This window comes from Lathyrus oleraceus, chromosome 1 (assembly GCF_024323335.1).
Source record: "Lathyrus oleraceus cultivar Zhongwan6 chromosome 1, CAAS_Psat_ZW6_1.0, whole genome shotgun sequence".
NCBI classification, from domain to species: Eukaryota; Viridiplantae; Streptophyta; class Magnoliopsida; order Fabales; family Fabaceae; genus Lathyrus; species Lathyrus oleraceus.
In genome coordinates this window covers 29,107,542-29,126,896 of record NC_066579.1, presented here as the reverse complement: position 1 = coordinate 29,126,896, position 19,355 = coordinate 29,107,542, and the positions used below count along the sequence as shown (strand labels likewise).

Below are 19,355 nucleotides of genomic sequence, written 5' to 3'. Positions count from 1 at the left end.
CTTCTTTTAATGATGAAACAAGATCAACCTTTGTCTACACTCTGCTCTAGAGGGAGTAAGTGTTATGTCGAAGAATAAATTTAAATTCACCACTCCACCTCAGTAGTCACACTAATATTGGAACAACTTCACGAAAGCTCATGCTACCAGATGCATTTGAGAGAGAGTGATTCATAAGTGATTCAATACCTCCACTTTGAAATCATTGAAAGGAAGCCTAAATCTCAGCATGGAAAATAGACACTCATGGAAAGGCACTGAACATCCACCAAAAGATCTACACAACCTCTCACTGAGCTCGATATGAGAAACAAATCAATAAGAGGACGACCACACGACATGATGAGTTCCCTCTAAACTTTGATAAAAGAACGAGCATTTATATCATCCTGATATACTTTAATAGACTCAAGGTCAGCCACATGCTACATAGAAGAAGAGGGACTAAGACCGACCTCCTCGCTATGGGACAATATAAGTTCACCCTTCTAACTCCTTCTACGGGGTCATCGATATCTCCACCAAATTGGAGATTCATGGGTCCACTACCACTTTCGATAAAACCCCCTTTGAACTCAGAACTATCTTTAAGAACTATGAGATTGACAAAAGGGAGAATATTTACCAAAGGAGAAATATCCAATATTTATGGGTCTATCATCCTTATGTGAGATGAGGTGTCGCTTATGTCATTGCCACTTGGTATATCTATAATGTTTGCAGGTTTTTCTCCTAAATTAGTCATTGCTAAAAAGAAAGAACGGGGAAGAAATCTTAGTAAATGGGAGGGAGAGAAATGGTAATCAGAAAAAAAAAACTAGAGATGTGAAGGTAAAACTACAATGAAAAATTGCTTTAACGCAAGAGACCAAATGAGTTGCAAAATCTAAAAGGGAAAACTAACAAATGGAGCAAGGTGTCATCGAAGCTCTAGGGAAAGATGATCGAAGTTGGCAAAAGCGAGAAAAGAAAACTTGTGAAAAAAGTGAAATGCAACCTAAAAAAGAGAATTTTCCTTTAAATAGTTGAACGAGGTAGACAAATTGACAATCCAAAACAAAGGAAGGTAAGTAGACACCCTACCATAGGGATCTAGAGTCACGTGTAAGAATGATCATGCAACATGTTTTAGCGGCAAAGCTTGGATTTAATAAGCTTGTTCTAAAGGTCACCCGCTCTCACTTCTGCAAGGGAAGAATCTGTCATGAAGACCACGATCGAGGGGGACAGTGACTCGCACTTTAAAAGTATTTTCATTACTGCACAATAACAGACCTTGGGGACAATTGTTATGAGTCGACCACACAACTAAATGTAGATGTACCAAGACATTGAGGACTCGGGACTCCCGCAACTATAAGACCCACACTTGATCTTCGTCCTCAGAAGTTCGCCCCCCCATCAGATATAATCAAACGCTCCCCCGCATAAGATATTATATCACCCAAGGACTATTTTAACCGTCCACACTATATAATAAAACCCAACATCCGACTTTTTAATTTTGCACTATTCCACAATATCAAAAACTCATTTCATTGCATCAAAAGTATATTTCATTATATGTAATTCATTGCCAAACATTATTAAAGTGAGTTTGGGCTGAGCATAATAATGCGGAATTAATTATTTTTGTTCCGCATTAGCATTAGCAGGTGTTATGTATTTAAAAAGTTTTGTGATGATTATCCTTATTTAATTGTCATTACTTTTTCATTTTTACTTTGTTAGTAGTGGTGGGTCAAATCTCCAAAAACAACATACGAGTCTTATACCACCAACGAAGAAATAAAAAAGAACAAGAGATGAGTCTGCCATGTCATGTCATGTCAGAAAAAGCTTTAGAAAGTCACTCTTTCTCTTTCTATAAACAAAGTTCTTCTTTCTTTTCTTCCTCTAACCTCTCATCTCACTCACTCCTTTTCCATTTCCAAAATCTTCTTCTTCCATTGCATTGTACTATTGTGCGCTACTAAACCTTCCTCCCACAACCTCTTGTTGTATTCTACTGGAACCACGCTCTCCTCTTCCTGCATGCTCTCTCTCACTGTAATCTTCTTCTTCTCTCTCATCTTCTCGACTTTCGTGTCTGTTTACTTTCTCCCTATGTATATGTCTTTTCTTTTGTCAACCATGACGAGGGAACAACATGGGATTCCTCTTTCTGTTTTTTTTTTCTTTCTATGTCTGACTTGTTTATTTTGTTTATGCAGGTCAGAACTCAGAATGAATCTTTGATTTCTGAATCACCAGAATCTATTGGTCAAGTATACAAACTCAAATTCTCTGCAACACAAACATCATTGCATACTTCACTTCAAAACCTATGCAATAACAACCATTAACAAGGTTTTCTTTCATACCTTTCTGACTTTTTGCCTTCTTCTGTTCAACTTTCTGGAAAATTAGTGTAACATCTTGTTACTAACACCAGGGTGGTTATTTGGGTTATCTTTGACTGTGGTTAGTGTTATCAACTCAACTTGTGTATCTTTCGATATGGGGTGTGTGTTATCAAGTATTGATGAGGATGGAAGAGTTGGTATATGCAAGGAAAGGAAGAAGGTAATCAAACAGCTTGTGTGTAATAGAGAGGAATTTTCAGATTCCCTTTTAGCTTATTTGAAAGCACTGAGGAACACTGGCTCCACCCTCAGGCAGTTCACCGAGTCCGATACATTAGAATTGGACTTTGCATCTACTGGCCTGCCCGACCCCCCACCTTCCCCGCCGCCTAATTTGCTACCGCCACCGCTGCCTCCTTTTCTTGCTGACAAGAGTATGCTGCACATTGGCCAAGATGAAATACTAGAGAATGATGACATTGATCCAATTATGAACTCGCTATTGCTATTTCGACCTATGGATAAAATCGAAGTGGTGGAGTCATTCGAGGAGGAGAATTGGGAAGAAACCAAAACGGAATTCGAAGATGAAGTCCATGACTCGGAAGGTGATGCAAGTGTTAGAAGATTACGCAGTGGAAAGCAACAGGTTAGAGAACCAGTTGATGATAATGCATCTGCCATTTGTTTGTTTAAAAAAGAAACTCACGTTACGAAAGCTACGCCCAAGGGGGTTGGTAGAAGTGGCAAAACCTTGGAGGGTATAGTTAAAGAGTTAGATGATCATTTCCTGAAAGCATCAGCATGCATAAAGGAAATTGCTGTTCTCATTGATATCAGTAGCGGAGATACTCTTCTGCGGCAGAATTCTGGGCGTCATCATAGTAAGGCTGCATTCATATTGTATCCTTTAGAATTGTCGAAGTTCATCTTGACATCATTTTTATATTACTGTGGCATGTTTTTTGTAGGCAAGAGAACCGATTCTGCAAGGGTGTTTAGTGTACTGTCATGGAGTAGGTATACTAAGTCGCCCACATTCACCAAAGATGACGCCGACTTTTCTAGGCCTAGTGAACCATGCAGGCCTGGAGCTCATTGTGCCACGCTTAAAAAACTATATGCCGCAGAGAAGAAACTTTACAAAGCAGTAAAGGTAAGCCAGTAATTAAACCAATGGACAGGTTATGGCGCTGATGTTATCTGTGTTTAGTGCAAATTTGATGCAACTGCATAGTATATTATAAAATTTCAACCATGGTGTACCACAAATATTAAAGGTTACCATATACTAATAGAATGTCCTGTAACTAGATGCAATGTAGATTCCCCTATCCCAACTTAGTTGTAACTGCTCCCTAAAATCAATGAAACTGATCCATTGATTTTTGGGACCGACTAACTGAATTGGTTAGTCTTGCAAGACTGTAATTAAGTCCTACACTCAGTGTATTAAACACAGAAAATATATGAAATACAATCAGAAGAAATTATTTAAGAATTCTCTGCATAATCAATGGTCAACGTAGAAAATATATGAAATAATATTAGAAGAAATTAGTTAAGAATTTCTCTACATATTCAATGCTAATCCACAAGATTGAAAGTAATTATGGTCAGAGTTGTTGACGGAAGCTACTTGCGCTGGGCCGTCAGTGCAATGCTGGTTGTCCGAGTAGGACGGCCATGGAGAGCAAAACACCTATCAATAGTGTGGCCGAGCTTGTGGCAGTGATCACACTTAGGACGAGGTTTACCATGCTTACGACTTTGAGAACTAGTAACATCCACATTCAAAGATGGTTTTGCTGGTACACGCAACAAGGTAGAGGATACAGCGGTCAAAGTACGTATAACCTTAGAATTCAGAATTTGATCGCGAACTAAGGAATATTACATAGGTAGCCCGCACAAGGCCAATATCATAAAAAAAGTTTCTAGCTGTTCAAATGCCTTTGTAGACGAGTTAGTACGAGGCAAGATTTCATTGAAATCATGTAAAAAAACCTTGAATTTTATCTAAATAGTCAGCCATGGAACTATCAATTCTTCTCGGGGAAACAACATTCACGAGATTCTTGCAAAGCTCGTATAGCCTTCGAGAATCGTTGATGTAAAAAATCTTAGTCGTCTTCCAAACACTAAATTTTAAGAGCTGCCAAAGAATTCTTCAAGGAAGAATCGACGGTGTTTTTGATGATGATACATAGTTGAGCATCGATCATTATCCAGCGATCACAGTCTGCCGGAGGCATAAGGCTTCCGGAGATAGATAGAAAAAAATATGGGGTCCACCAGGTAAAATGAGGGTTATCTATTAGTCTACTATAGTCTAATATATATTATGTATGATAGTGTCTGAAGATCTTCTGCGCCCGGGTGCCTTTAATCAAAATTTGAAGAACTTCCATATATTGCACATAATAAAGTTTTTTTTATTATTAAAACTTTGCATTTTTGTATGAACTTATTTTTCTCACTGCTCAAATGTCATATAATACAGGAGGAGGGAATAACCAAATTGGAGTTTGAGAGGAAGTCCTCGTCATTGCAAAAACAAGAGGATGAGAATCTTGACTTGGTCAAAATCGAAAAAATTCGATCAAATGTTAAGAAGTTGGAGTCTGATTTAATAAGCCTCCGGCAGTGCATCAGTGAAACATCATCATCAATTTTGGAACTTATAGACGAAGAGCTCTTACCACAATTGGTTGCATTAACTGCCGGGTATATTTGTCTGACTTGGTTACATTATTACTAGTGACGAGTCTTTGTCGTATCCGGTGTATATGTGAATCGTATCCTAGGTTTTGATTTAAACTCTTGTTTGTTTTGTAGGTTGTCACAAATGTGGAGGATAATGCATGAGTGCCATAAGTCTCAGGCTCTGATCTCTCAGCAGTTGTGTAACCTCAGTGATAACCATAACACAATTCTAAGTTCCGAACATCATCACCAGGCAACAATTCAGTTCGAGAGTGAGGCCTCTTATTGGTATAATAGCTTCTGCAAACTTGTAAAATCGCAACGAGAGTACGTGGGAACTCTCAGTAAATGGATTCAGCTTACGAATTGCCTCAGGGATGGTCCTGAAAACGGCGATCACTCTTCTATTCGCACAATCTGTGAACAATGGGAGCTTGGCCTTGATGGATTACCTGATAAGGTACTTCATGCCGTTATTTTTTAATCCTTTTCTATATTACAAACGATTATATTTTATGAGTGAAATGATAATAACTTTGTGGCGCTTTGATATGATTACAGGAGGTCGCGGATGCGATAAAAAACCTTTTAATATCCATCCGTTCGATAATTGCTCAACAGGCCGAGGAAGATAACATTCTGAAAAAGTTGGAAAAACTTGAAAGAAAGTTGCAGAGGTGTTCGAAATCACTGGCTGTAATACAGAAAAAAATGGAATGGAACTTCGAAGAAGATGATGCCGATGTAGCTAATATAAGCCCGAAACATCCACTGTTTCAAAAAAAAGCTGAAACAGAAGCCTTGAAGAAGCAAGTGGAAAGTGTGAAAGCAGATTATTTGGATTCTGTTCAATGTAGTAGGACTATGACTCTAGATAACCTCAGAATTCGACTTCCTCATCTCTTCTTGGCACTAATGGAATTTTCAAGTGCTTCATCTCAAGCAATTGAGGCTATAAATTCTCAGTCAAGCCAATAGGATGCAGTGACTTATGACAAAACATATTCACTTTTGTGCTGATATGAACAAATACATGATGTAAATTGTGTTTCTAAAATGTTTGTAAACTGAAACAAAATTGCGTTTTTAACCTTTATATTGGCTCTTTTGAGTACTGTGATCCTAAAACAACGTTTCAGTGGAGCAATTTGAAAGATAATACTTACATTGTGAAAGAGAAAAAAAATCTCAGTGTTACATGTTTCTAATTTCATTTTAGAGTAATAACAATAATATATCAATAATAGAGCTAAAGAAATGAAAACTTTTGTTTTTTATGATGCTTTCTGGAAAATTAGTGTAACAACTTATTTACTAACACCAGGTTATTTGGGTTATCTTTGACTGTGGATAGTGTTATCAACTGAACTTGTGTATCTTTCGAAATGGGGTGTGTGTTATCAAGTATTGATGAGGATGAAAGAGTTGGCATATGCAAGGAAAGGAAGAAGGTAATCAAGCAGCTAGTGTGTAATAGAGAGGAATTTTTGGATTCTTTGCTAGCTTATTTGGAAGCATTGAGGAACACCGGCGCCACCCTCAGGCAGTTCACCGAGTCCGATACATTAGATATATATGCCATAGGATTTCTACACCCATTAAGATATATATGCCATAGGATTGAGAATGTGTGGTGTGAATGATTTTGTGAGAATGTTCTTCTCTTCTTTCTCTACACTGAGATTTCTCTCCTATTCTTATATGTCATTCATCTAGATTGTAATTTCTACTCAATCATCTTCTATTCCATACACCGGAAGTTGAATCTGAGTCATCAAATAATACAATCTTTCCTTTCATTATTTTGTTCATATGTTACATTGGTGCTTTCATTACATCATGTCTGATCTGGCACGCTTGAAAGCAAGACGAAATTAAGAATGATGTTCAGTCGCAGCTTCACAAATTCTTTGACGCCATGGATCTCAGAGATCGTGAACATGCTAAAAGGCTAAATTCCTTAGAAACAAACAACAAAGAATGTCTTTCCAGAATCGAATCAGCAGTAGAATCCTTACTTCAGCGTGCGGCGGACACACAACATGATGAAAGGAACTCACGACCTCACCAAGCTCGTCCCCCTTCCCAAACCAGAAGTGTAAAACTCAAATTTCCCAGATTTTATGGTACACGCCGATTGAATGGATCTTCAAGGCGGAGCAGTTCTTCTGAGTATTACAATTGTTGGTTCTATGAATTGGCACCAATTTTGGTAAAACTTAGTGTTATCACAAGATGTCATGCTTGTAGTCTTGACATGTGATATCAGCTTTCTGCAGGTTGTTTGATATGATTGTGCAGGATTTATTCAAGATGTCAGACCCGATGTTACGACATGTGCATATAGAACATTAAGTCTGAATGTTATATATTTTGTTGTTGCGCTTTTCATACAAGTCTTTGTGTGCTTATGTGGAGATTGCATGCATTATTCAAGGAGTAATTCTATTTAAAGGCAGAATATTCTATTTCCCGAAAAGGAATTATTCGCTGCTATTTCTGAGGGAATACACAATAAATAGAATTAGGGTTTCATGCTGCCCAGGCCCATTTAGAAAGCTTTTATTTAAAGACTATGTAAACCTTGTTTAATATATAGAAAACACGAACGGTGAAATGAGTGAGTATTAGGGGTTTAGTCTTATGTGCGTTTGTGAATTGCGAGTCATTCATCCATCTTGTTGATGTGTGATTTGGACTGAGTTTTTGAGTTGTAATTTGTCCACTCTAAACTTTGAAGTACGAGTGTATTTGTTTACTTGATTGAAGCTTTTAAGCAAGATCAAGTGTGTGCCCTTGAAGTGTGTCTTCTTTCTTTTTGGTATTTGTTTTAGTATCACTGTTGTGATTGAGGGGGAGTGAGTAGGGTCTCATGTCTAAGAGTTCTTAGATAGAAATCACACGGGTAGAGATTAGGTGAAAAGACTGTAACTTGAAGTTGGTTGCTGAGAGTCTTTGAACTAATTCTATTTAGTGGATTTCCTTCTTGGCTTGGTAGCCCCCATACGTAGGTTTGTTTGCACCGAACTGGGTTAACAATTGCTTGTGTCGTTTTTCAATTGTTTCCTGGTTTTTATCCTGTTCATATTTCACTTGTTGTTCAGATATTAGTGTCGTGACATTACCTTCGACATCTCATATTTGATACCAGAATTTCAATTGGTATCAGAGCAGGTATCCTGCTCTGGTTCTGGGTGAGATCTTGGGACGTTACTTTCTGGTACCATGGACAGAGACGGAGGATCTGTAAACAGACCACCAATTCTGGATGGATTTAACTATGATTACTGGAAACCTCGGATGGTAGCCTTCTTGAAATCTTTGGACAATAAGACTTGGAAAGTTGTTCTAACAGGCTGGGAACATCCTTTCATTACTAAGGATGGAAAAGTTACAACTGATAAGAAGCCTGAGGAAGAATGGACCAAGGAGGAGGATGAACTAGCTATTGGAAACTCTAAAACATTGAATGCTATATTCAATGGGACTGATAAGAACATCTTCAGACTGGTGAACAAGTGTGAGGTGGCTAAAGATGCTTGGGATATTCTCAAAACCACTCATGAAGGTACCTCTAGAGTGAAGATGCCTAGATTGCAGTTGCTTACTACCAAGTTTGAAATTTTGAGGATGAAAGAAGATGAGAGTATTCATGATTTCCATATGAATATTCTTGAGATTTCTAATTCCTCAGGTGCCCTGGGTAAGAAGATGTCAGATGAAAAGCTTGTGAGGAAAATTCTCAGGTCACTTCCCAAAAGATTTGCCATGAAAGTGACAACCATAGAAGAATCTCAAGATATCTGCAAGATGAGAGTGGATGAGCTAATTGGATCCCTCCAAACATTCGAGTTGGGAATGAGTGATGGATCTGAAAAGAAAGTCAAAAGCATAGCCTTTGTGTCCAACACTGAAGATAAAAAGGAAGAAAGTGGTCAAGATATTGATGAAGGTATGTCAAATGACTTAGTGTTACTTGGAAGACAATTCAACAAAATCCTGAATAGGATGGATGTGAGGTCAAAGTCTAATGTCAAGAACAACTCATTTGACATCAGTAGGTCAAATGATGTTGGAAGAAGAACAAGGTCTGAAGAAAAATCCAAACAGGGCAAAGGAATTTAGTGCCATGAATGTGAAGGGTATGGTCACATTAGAGCTGAATGTGGGACCTATCTCAAGAAACAGAAGAAGAGTCCTGCTGCTATTTGGTCTGGTGATGACTCTGAAAGTGAAATAGAAGGAGAATCTGCCAATCTTGTGATTGCCTTGACCGGGAGATTTGATCCTGATGAAGATTCCAGTGATGATGAATTAACCTTTGATGAATTAGCTACTTCTTACAGGAAGTTGTGTCTCAGAAGTGAAGAAGTGTGTCAACAAGTGGAGAATCAAAAGAAACTGATAACCCAACTAGAGGATGAGAAGACAAAACACTTAGAAACCATTTCTAATTTGAAGATTGAAGCCTTGTTCCTGAATTCCAAACTGGATGAGATGACTAAGTATGTTAGAATGCTAAATAGTGGATCTGACACCTTAGACAAAATCCTCCAGGCTGGAAAGATGGCAGGAGACATGACTGGCCTTGGGTTCAATGAATCTTCTCCTGATTGTAGTCCCTCTGATAGAAAACCAAAGATGTCACATCAGGTGTCTCAACATCACAAGGGAAGACAACATAAGCACTCAAAAGGAAAATACCAAAGATGGAGATGTCATTACTGTGGGAAATTTGGTCACATAAAACCATTATGCTTTAGGTTGTATGGTTATCCCAATCCTACTCATCAACCTAGACCCAAACAACACATCTCTTCTAACAGAAAATTGTGGGTTCCTAGGGTTTGTGCTACTAACTTGATAGCTCACACTTCCTTCAGTGTCTCAGCCAAAGAAGATTGGTACTTTGACAGTGGATGCTCCAGACACATGACTGGAAGCAAAAATCTGTTGGTTGACCTCTAATCTCATGTCACCAGCTATGTAACTTTTGGTTATGGAGAAAAGGGTGAAATCAAGGGGATTTGAAAGCTAAACTTCTCTGGAGTTCCTAACCTTGATAATGTGTTACTTGTTAAAGGATTGACTGCAAACCTGATCAACATCAGTCAACTATGTGATCAAGGTCTCAATGTGAACTTCACAAAAACTGAATGCTTGGTTACTAATGCAAAAAATGAAGTGATCATGAGAGGAGTCAGATCTAAGGACAACTGCTACATGTGGATTCCTCAAGAAACTAGCTATTCATCAATATGTGCTCTAGCTAAAGAAGAAGAAGTGAAACTATGGCATCAAAAAATGGGTCATCTGCATCTTAAAGGGATGAAGAGGATCATATTTGTTGAAGCTGTCAGAGGAATCCCAAAATTAAAGATTGAAGAAGGAAGAGTATATGGTGAATGTCAGATTGGAAAGTAGACAAAGATGTCACATCAGAAGATCAAACATGACACCACATCTAAAGTGCTGGAACTTCTCCACATGGACTTGATGGGGCCTATGCAGGTGGAAAGTCTTGGTGGAAAAAGGTATGCTTATGTTGTGGTGGATGACTTCTCCAGATATACCTGGGTGAATTTTATAAGGGAAAAATCTGATGTGTTTGATGTGTTCAAAGACCTTTGCCAAAGACTTCAAAGAGAAAGAGAGAGTCATGTTATCAGAATCATAAGTGATCCTGGGAAAGAATTTGAAAACAGTAAATTTGCTGATTTCCGTTCATCTGAAGGGATTAGACATGAGTTCTCTTCTCCCATTACCCCTCAAAAAATGGTGTGGTGGAAAGGAAAAATAGAACTCTCCAAGAATCTGCTAGAGCTATGATTCATGCTAAGAAGTTGCCTTACCACTTTTGGGCTGAAGCTATGAACACTGCTTGTTATGTTCACAATAGAGTAACCTTGAGAAAAGGGACCTCAACCACTTTATATGAAGTCTGGAAGGGAAGAAGACCTACTGTCAAATACTTCCATATGTTTGGTAGTAAATGTTATATCTTGGCTGATCGTGAACAAAGAAGGAAAATGGACCCCAAAAGTGATGAAGGAATATTTCTGGGTTACTCAACAAACATCAGAGTCTTTAGAGTATTTAATTCCAGAACTAAATTTATGATGGAATCTATCAATGTTGTTGTTGATGATCAAGAGACTGATGTCACAGACGATGTTGAAACATTTCTGAATGATGCCCCAGTTGAACCTTCTGATAAAAGTAGTGAGAGTGAGTCCACCTAGGCTGAACCTGAAGCTGATCAAGTAAACAAGGGACCCTCTATCAGAATTCAGAAGGATCATCCTAAAGATCTCATTATAGGATATCTAAATAAAGGAGTCACCACTAGATCAAGGGAAGTGATCTCACATGCATGTTTTGTTGGTGTAAGCCCTAGAGGCCAATACTTTTGGTACTTATATCGAATTATTTATTAATAATAAAAGGCTTTTTCTTTATTACGTTTGTTTAATAAAGTCCCTAGAATAGCTAGTCTGTTTAATGTATCAAGTATGACTTAATCATGAGATCACATTAAACATAAGGACACTATTCTTAAAGTATCCGTAGTCGAGCTTTAGTGTGAAGTGGGATAACATTAAAGCATTAAGACTATTATGTTTGTAGACTGATGATCACATCTCATGGATCATGGATAAAGAGTTATCAAGTCTTAAACATAGGTATGAATATTAGGAGTAATATTTATACCGGATTGACCCGCTATGAGAATACTATATAGAAAGTTATGCAAAGTGTCATAAGTTATTCTCATGGTGATAATGGTGTATACCATTCTTCGACCTGAAACCACTATGGACCCTAGATGTAGAGTCGAGTGCTTTATTGTTGATCAAACGTTGTCCGTAACTGGATAACCATAAAGACAGTTGATGGGTACTCCACGAAGCATGCTGAGGGACTTGAGTGACCTAGATGGAATTTGCCCATCCTGTATAACAGGATAAATGTCTATGGGCCCAATATTGAATTGGACAGGGATGACACGGTTGTCGCACCTCGAAAATGCTGATAATGCGATCCCTCGCGATAGGACGCGGAAAAAATGTTCAAAACAGAGTCGCCACCGAACTTTATTCATTCCAATGAAGGAATAGGAAAATATCGAGAAAACCTTTGGAAATAAGAACAATGGTCGTCGCAACCATATTCGGGTTCGGGAGTCGATTACGCAAGGGGAAGGTATTAGCACCCCTTACGTCCGTTGTACTCAACGGGAACCTCTTAGTCTGATTTTGCTATTTGACTGTTAATTGACTGTTTATCTGCTTGCTTCGAGTGTTAGAATTGATGATAGATATGGATGAAGACCTCAGGAGGGGGGAAATAGGAGGTTTTTTATTAGTGTGCTCGCGAAGATACAGCAATCTCCTGCCTACGTATCCTTATGGTGCAATAAGGAAATCAGAGCATTCGTAGTTCGGGCTACTACGAATATTTGGTGGGGTTTTGTTTTGATGAACGACTGTGTAGGTCGGCGTTCTAAAGGCTAAACGCTGGCATGTCTACTCTCGGGGGAGGCTCTAGCACTGGTTTGTTGGGCGCATTAGAAAGGATTGACAATGTTCTTTTTGAAAGGGTTTTGGTCACGCGGGGGTGACAAGTTGATTTGATGTGTTTGGGTTTGATTGGTTTCGATCGCTCGGGGGCGAGAAGTTAGGTTTGATTTGTTGAGGTGTTTTTGAAGAACGACGAAAGGTTGAGCAATGTGGTGTACACCAATCGTTCAATTCTCTCGAGGAGTAATAAGGCGAACGCCTTCTATTCCCTTTTCGTTTGAACTATTTTGAAAGTTTGTTTGTGGATGTTGAATGCGCACGGTAGTGAGGCGTACGCCCCCTACTTGCTTATTCAAGGAATAATAAGGCGTACGCCACTTATTCCTTTATCCAAGTTTATTTAGCGTGTTTTAGTCGGAAGTCGATAATTTGTGCAATATGGCGTACGCCAATTATCCAAATAATCGAGAGATGGTGAGGCGTACGCCTCCCATCTTTTATCATCCGAGGTTTAAATTGTAAAAGATATGTTCTTAGACGTTTGATATAGGAAAATAGTTTGAATTTTGGATTGGTAGGTTTTGATCGAAAGATGATTTGAGCTTACTCGTTTATGTTTTAAGTTTGATGACGAAGATTCGAGCAATGTGGCGTACGCCAATTATTCGAATAATCGAGAGATAATGAAGCGGATGCTCACTATTCTCCTTTTCATCTGAAATGTGGAATTAAAAGGGTTTAGGATTTGTAATAATGATTTGAATATTGTGTGATTTAAGATTTGATCGGATGACAAGAACTCGCGCAATATGGCGTACGCCAATTATTCGAGTGCTTGAGAAATAGAGGAGCGTACGCTTCCTATCTCCTTTTCAACCCAAATTTTATGTTTGAAGGAGAAAATTCTATTAGAAGTTAGATTTGATTTGAAAAATGATTTGAATTATTTGAATTTGGAGATTATATTTAATTTGTAAAAAAAAATGATTAAGGTTTTAATTTTGATTATGAAAATTCGAGCAATATGGCGTACGCCAATTGTTCGAATAATCGAAAGATAATGAGGCGTACGCCTCCTATCTTTAATTATCGAAGATTTGGAATTTGCAATTAATTTAGAAAATGATTTGAATGGTATAATTTGAAGTGAAGGTTGAAGTTTTAGAAATGATTTGAAAATGTATGATTATTTAATCGGATGACAAAAACTCGTGCAATATGGCGTACGCCAATTATTCGAGTTCTTGAGAAATAGTGAAGCGTACGCTTCCTATTTCCTTTTCATCCCAAGGTTATGTTTAAAAGGAAAATTCTTTTGAAATTGAATTTGATTTAAAAAAAATGATTTGAATTGAATGGTTTGAAGAACATGATTTGAGTTTGTGTTTATGAAATTTATTTGTGTTGGATGATGAAATGAAATTGGAAGTCAAATTAAAAATGGTTTATGAAAAAAAAGGTTTGATGAGAAAATCCTTCAACTATTAACTCATTAAAATTTGTTGGTCTAATTAATTTGAAATGAGTTAAAAAGTCCAATTAATTAACTTTTAAGAAAAAGAATGAAGATGAGTGACAATATTGATTTATTTACTTTAAATTGATATGTTCGAACAAGTGAAAATATTCTTGATGCAGGCATTATTATGCTATATGAGTCTTCTGGCATTGAAGCTTAGTAGACAAATTTACTCGTTATCTTAAATTACTCTAAAGCAGAATCACAAGGCAAAAAAAAGCTTAAATCACAAAATGCTGGATGCACTTGATACCGAAACTAATCTAAACCACTTAAATCCATAATCACAAACCGAATCAAAACAACTTAAATCATAACAACTTAAATAAACCGAATCAAAACAACTTAAATCAAAACAGCTTAAATAAACCGAATCAAAACAGCTTAAATCTAAACCGCTTAAATAAACCGAATCAAAACAGCTTAAATCCAACAATCCTAAACCAAATCAAAACAATTTAAACCCAAAAAAGCTTGAATAAACTGAATTGAAAACGACTTAAATCTAAACAGCTCAACTCTACAATCATAAAACGAATTAACACAACTTAAATCTAAAACAACTTGAATAAACAATTCTAGTGCAACAACAAGACATTCGGTCGAACACGCCGAGTCGTAGATAAACCACTTCTAGATAAACAATTTTGAAATTTATAACAGTTTTGCAGCAACACACACATGATTAAATCCAATTAAAACATTGTAATAGATACGTTTGGAAGAACTCAAAAATCGTTACCGAAACACGGATCTTTGTTGCTGCAAGTTGCTGATGTGTTCTCCGATGTTGCGGAACCGTGTGATTGTGTTAGAGGTAGTGATGACGAACAAGGGCGTACGCCGGTGGCTGTTGTTGGTGGTTCGCCGGATACGAGGGGTTTAGATGGTGCTTGAAGGTGTGATTCGTTGTCGTTGATTTCTCCGGTGAAGGCGACTCGAATGTGGTGGTGGTAGCGATTGAGATGGCGGTGGCGAGTGAGGGTGGTGGAGAATCGATGGTGAGTTTTGATGGGGGAAGATGATTAGTGAAGGTAAGAGGGTTTCGGAGGGTTGACGGCGGCGATGTTTGAGAGTGGAGATTCGGAGTGAATCTAGGGGAGCGATGGAGACGATTGATGATGGCGGGTTTTGTGGTGGTCGGAAAGAGGTGCGGTGGCGGATGAAGGTTAACGGATATTGGTGAGGGTTTCGGTGAGCGGAGGTGAGTTTGGGAGAGGGTTTAGGGTTTGAAGGTTTTTGAGAGTGTGGAGAGGAAGGGTGAGGCGAGAGTGAGAGTTGTTGGAGTGAGATGAGAGAATTTTCAAAAAGAATAGTGAATGAGAGAGGGTCTGAGCGTGTTCAGTGTGAGAGAGATGAGAGTGGAGTGTATTTCGTGAGAGAGGGAGAGTGAACAGTGAGGTCTGTGAGAGAGAGTCTGAGCGTGTTTTTTGGAGAGAAATTTTTTTGTCTTTTTCCTTTCTTTCGTACAGTAGAGGGAGAGGTAGTTGGTAGTGGAGTGAGTTAGTGGAATGTGAGTGGATTTTGAATTTATTTTTATTATTTATTTTTTTGTTTTTTCTGTTTTATGAAGAAAAGAGAATCCAATGTTAACATATATATATATACCTAATTATTAAATAAATAAAAAACTAATTAATATTTTAAAAACTCTAACTAACTACTATTTAAAAATTAACTAATAAAAAAGCTAACTAACACTTAAACTAATTAACACTAAAAAACTAATTAATGTTAAAAAGAAAAATCTAACTAATATTTAAAAACTAACTAATATTTAGAAAAACTAATTAATATTAAAAAAAAAAATACTCTAACTAATATTTTACAAAATCTAACTAAACAAACTAATTAATATTTAGATAAACTAACTAACTTAATTAAATAACTAAAATAAAAAAACTAACTAATTTTCAAATATCTAGACAAAAGAAAATTACCAATTAAAAATTGAGTATAAATTATTCGGAAAATTAAATAAATCACAGTTTTTCTTCAACTCTTGACAATTCAACCGATTTTTTTTTAATTCTCAAATAAATTCATTCTGACTGACATTTCAGGTGTTTATTCATGATGCAAATGTGTGTCATGTTATGTGTATGATGCAAAAATGAAACTGAAATTAATTTTGAAAAAATTAAAAATGCCCGGACAAAATTGGGGTACGACAGCTGCCCCTATTTAATTAACTTGAATTAGAAGGTAAGAATGACAATGTCATCATACTTTCGTGGTGGAAGGTAATTAAATACGAAAGGATCCAAATTTTGTCCTTTGAAATGCAGTGGAGAGATGCAGATGAAAATGCAATGGATGCCAAGGTAGTAGGGGTAGAATGTCAAATCAATGCCAACCCTCGAGTCAACATTCATATCTAGCAACGGTCATTTCTGCTGTGAAGACAAAGGTGGGACTGGTTTTCTGACACCAAAAGGATGACAGTAGATTTAACTGCTATCACCAAAAGGATGACAGGCATTCACCATGATTACCAGGATCGTCATCACCAAAAGGATGATGGATAAGCTGAGCTTCAAAGGTATTCATCACCAAAAGGATGATGGTTACAGTGGATACAACAAAAATCACCATCACCAAAAGGATGATGGTAAGATCAACAACAAATCTTGCTATCATCAACAGGATGAAAGCTAGACACAATCCAAAGATTTTCATCACCAAAAGGATGATGTCCGTCACCAAAAGGATGATGGTTATTCTGATAAAGTTTCCATTAACAGAGAGTGTAATATCAAGGCTATCACCAAAAGGATGACAGTTGACTCATCAACTTCAGAGATCACCGTCACCAAAAGGATGAAGGTAAAATCCAACAACAAAACTAGTTACCACCAAAAGGATGATAATAAGTCAAACAACTTCAATGATCACCATCATCAAAAGGATGAAGGTATAGTCGCACAACAAACTTGTTATCACCAAAAGGATGATAATAAGTCGGAACTCAATGATCACTATCACCAAAAGGATGAAGGTGTAACACAACTTGTTATCGCCAAAAGGACGATAATAAGCACTCAATGCAATTGATCGCCATCACCAAAAGGATGAGGGTAAGATCAAAACACAAACTTGTTATCACCAAAAGGATGATAAGAAGTCAACAATCACCATCACCAAAAGGATGAAGGTATTGTCAAACGACAAAACTTAGTTACCACCAAAAGGATGATAATAAGCACACACGCAACTGATCACCATCACCAAAAGGATGAAGGTAGGATCAAGACACAAACTTGTTATCACCAAAAGGATGATAATCACCATCACCAAAAGGATGAAGGTATAATTAAAAGATAAAACTTGTTATCACCAAAAGGATGATAATAAGCACACAACGCAATTGATCACCATCACCAAAAGGATGAAGGTAGGATCAAGACACGAACTTGTTATCACCAAAAGGATGATAAGAAGTCAACAATCACCATCACCAAAAGGATGAAGGTATTGTTAAAAGACACAACTTGTTACCACCAAAAGGATGATAAGAAGCACACACACAATTGATCACCATCACCAAAAGGATGAAGGTATAGTCACACAACAAACTTGTTATCACCAATAGGATGATAATAAGTCAACACAATCACCATCACCAAAAGGATGAAGGTATAATTAAAAGACACAACTTGTTATCGCCAAAAGGACGATAATAAGCACTCAACGCAATTGATCGCCATCACCAAAAGGATGAGGGTAAGATCAAGACACAAACTTGTTATCACCAAAAGGATGATAATCACCATCACCAAAAGGATGAAGGTATAATTAAAACAAAACTTGTTACCACCAAAAGGATGATAATAAGCACACGCAATCGTTCACCATCACCAAAAGGATGAAGGTAAGATCAAAACAAAACTTGTTATCACCAAAAGGATGATAATCACCATCACCAAAAGGATGAAGGTATAATCAAAACACAAACTGGTTATCACCAAAAGGATGATAACCACCATCACCAAAAGGATGAAGGTATAATTAAAAGATAAAACTTGTTATCACCAAAAGGATGATAATCACCATCACCAAAAGGATGAAGGTATAATCAAGACACAAACTTGTTATCACCAAAAGGATGATAACCACCATCACCAAAAGGATGAAGGTATAATCAAGACGCAAACTTGTTATCACCAAAAGGATGATAACCACCATCACCAAACGGATGAAGGTATAATCAAGACACAAACTTGTTATCACCAAAAGGATGATAACCACCATCACCAAAAGGATGAAGGTATAATTAAAGGATAAAACTTGTTATCACCAAAAGGATGATAATCACCATCACCAAAAGGATGAAGGTATAATCAAGACACAAACTTGTTATCACCAAAAGGATGATAACCACCATCACCAAAAGGATGAAGGTATTGTTAAAAGACACAACTTGTTACCACCAAAAGGATGATAAGAAGCACACACACAATTGATCACCATCACCAAAAGGATGAAGGTAAGATCAAGACACAAACTGGTTATCACCAAAAGGATGATAATCACCATCACCAAAAGGATGAAGGTATAATTAAAAGATAAAACTTGTTACCACCAAAAGGATGATAATAAGCACACAACGCAATTTGATCACCGTCACCAAAAGGATGAAGGTAGGATCAAGACACAAACTTGTTATCACCAAAAGGATGATAAGAAGTCAACAATCGCCATCACCAAAAGGATGAAGGTGTTGTCAAACGACAAAACTTGTTACCACCAAAAGGATGATAAGAAGCACACGCAATTGATCACCATCACCAAAAGGATGAAGGTAAGATCAAGACAAACTTGTTATCACCAAAAGGATGATAAAAAGTCAACAATCACCATCACCAAAAGGATGAAGGTATTGACAAACGACAAAACTTAGTTACCACCAAAAGGATGATAATAAGTCAATAGTCACCATCACCAAAAGGATGAAGGCACTACAACACAACAGAACTCGTTATCACCAAAAGGATGATAATGAATCCACAATCACCATCACCAAAAGGATGAAGGTGAGATCATAACTTCAAAACTTGTTACCACCAAAAGGATGGTAATAAGTTATAATGACTTCAAATACTGCTGACACCAAAAGGATGACAGTGGGATAGGACTTTTCCAAATGTCACCATCACCAAAAGGATGATAGCTTAAACCAGACTCCATAATCTCTATCACCAAAAGGATGATTTTAGATTGAACTGGACGTCATCACCAAAAGGACGATGATTGAACCAAAATGAC

The 19,355-nt window shown here is 37.3% G+C and overlaps 1 protein-coding gene across 2 annotated transcripts; it reads left to right on the top strand.

The window, feature by feature from the left end:
• Positions 1-1,769: 1,769 nt before the first annotated feature.
• LOC127075515 (protein ALTERED PHOSPHATE STARVATION RESPONSE 1) lies at positions 1,770-6,147 on the top strand. 2 transcript variants are annotated; one of them, XM_051017047.1, is made up of 7 exons: positions 1,770-2,049; positions 2,214-2,349; positions 2,469-3,229; positions 3,317-3,501; positions 4,849-5,072; positions 5,184-5,511; positions 5,613-6,147. In XM_051017047.1, the coding sequence occupies exons 3-7, from the start codon at positions 2,500-2,502 to the stop codon at positions 6,027-6,029; spliced, it is 1,884 nt and encodes a 627-aa protein (XP_050873004.1). In that variant the 5' UTR covers positions 1,770-2,049; positions 2,214-2,349; positions 2,469-2,499; the 3' UTR covers positions 6,030-6,147. The 2 variants fall into 2 exon arrangements, with proteins under 2 accessions (XP_050873004.1, XP_050872947.1); XM_051016990.1 differs by having other exon boundaries at positions 2,435-3,229.
• Positions 6,148-19,355: the final 13,208 nt, after the last annotated feature.

Excerpts from the sequence above, each read along its gene's own strand:
- LOC127075515 (XM_051017047.1), top strand. The coding sequence starts at position 2,500 with ATGGGGTGTGTGTTATCAAGTATTGATGAGGATGGAAGAGTTGGTATA. Across the intron at positions 3,230-3,316 it reads GAATTCTGGGCGTCATCATA|GCAAGAGAACCGATTCTGCA; the intron begins GTAAGGCTGCAT and ends TGTTTTTTGTAG. Across the intron at positions 5,073-5,183 it reads TTGGTTGCATTAACTGCCGG|GTTGTCACAAATGTGGAGGA; the intron begins GTATATTTGTCT and ends TTTGTTTTGTAG.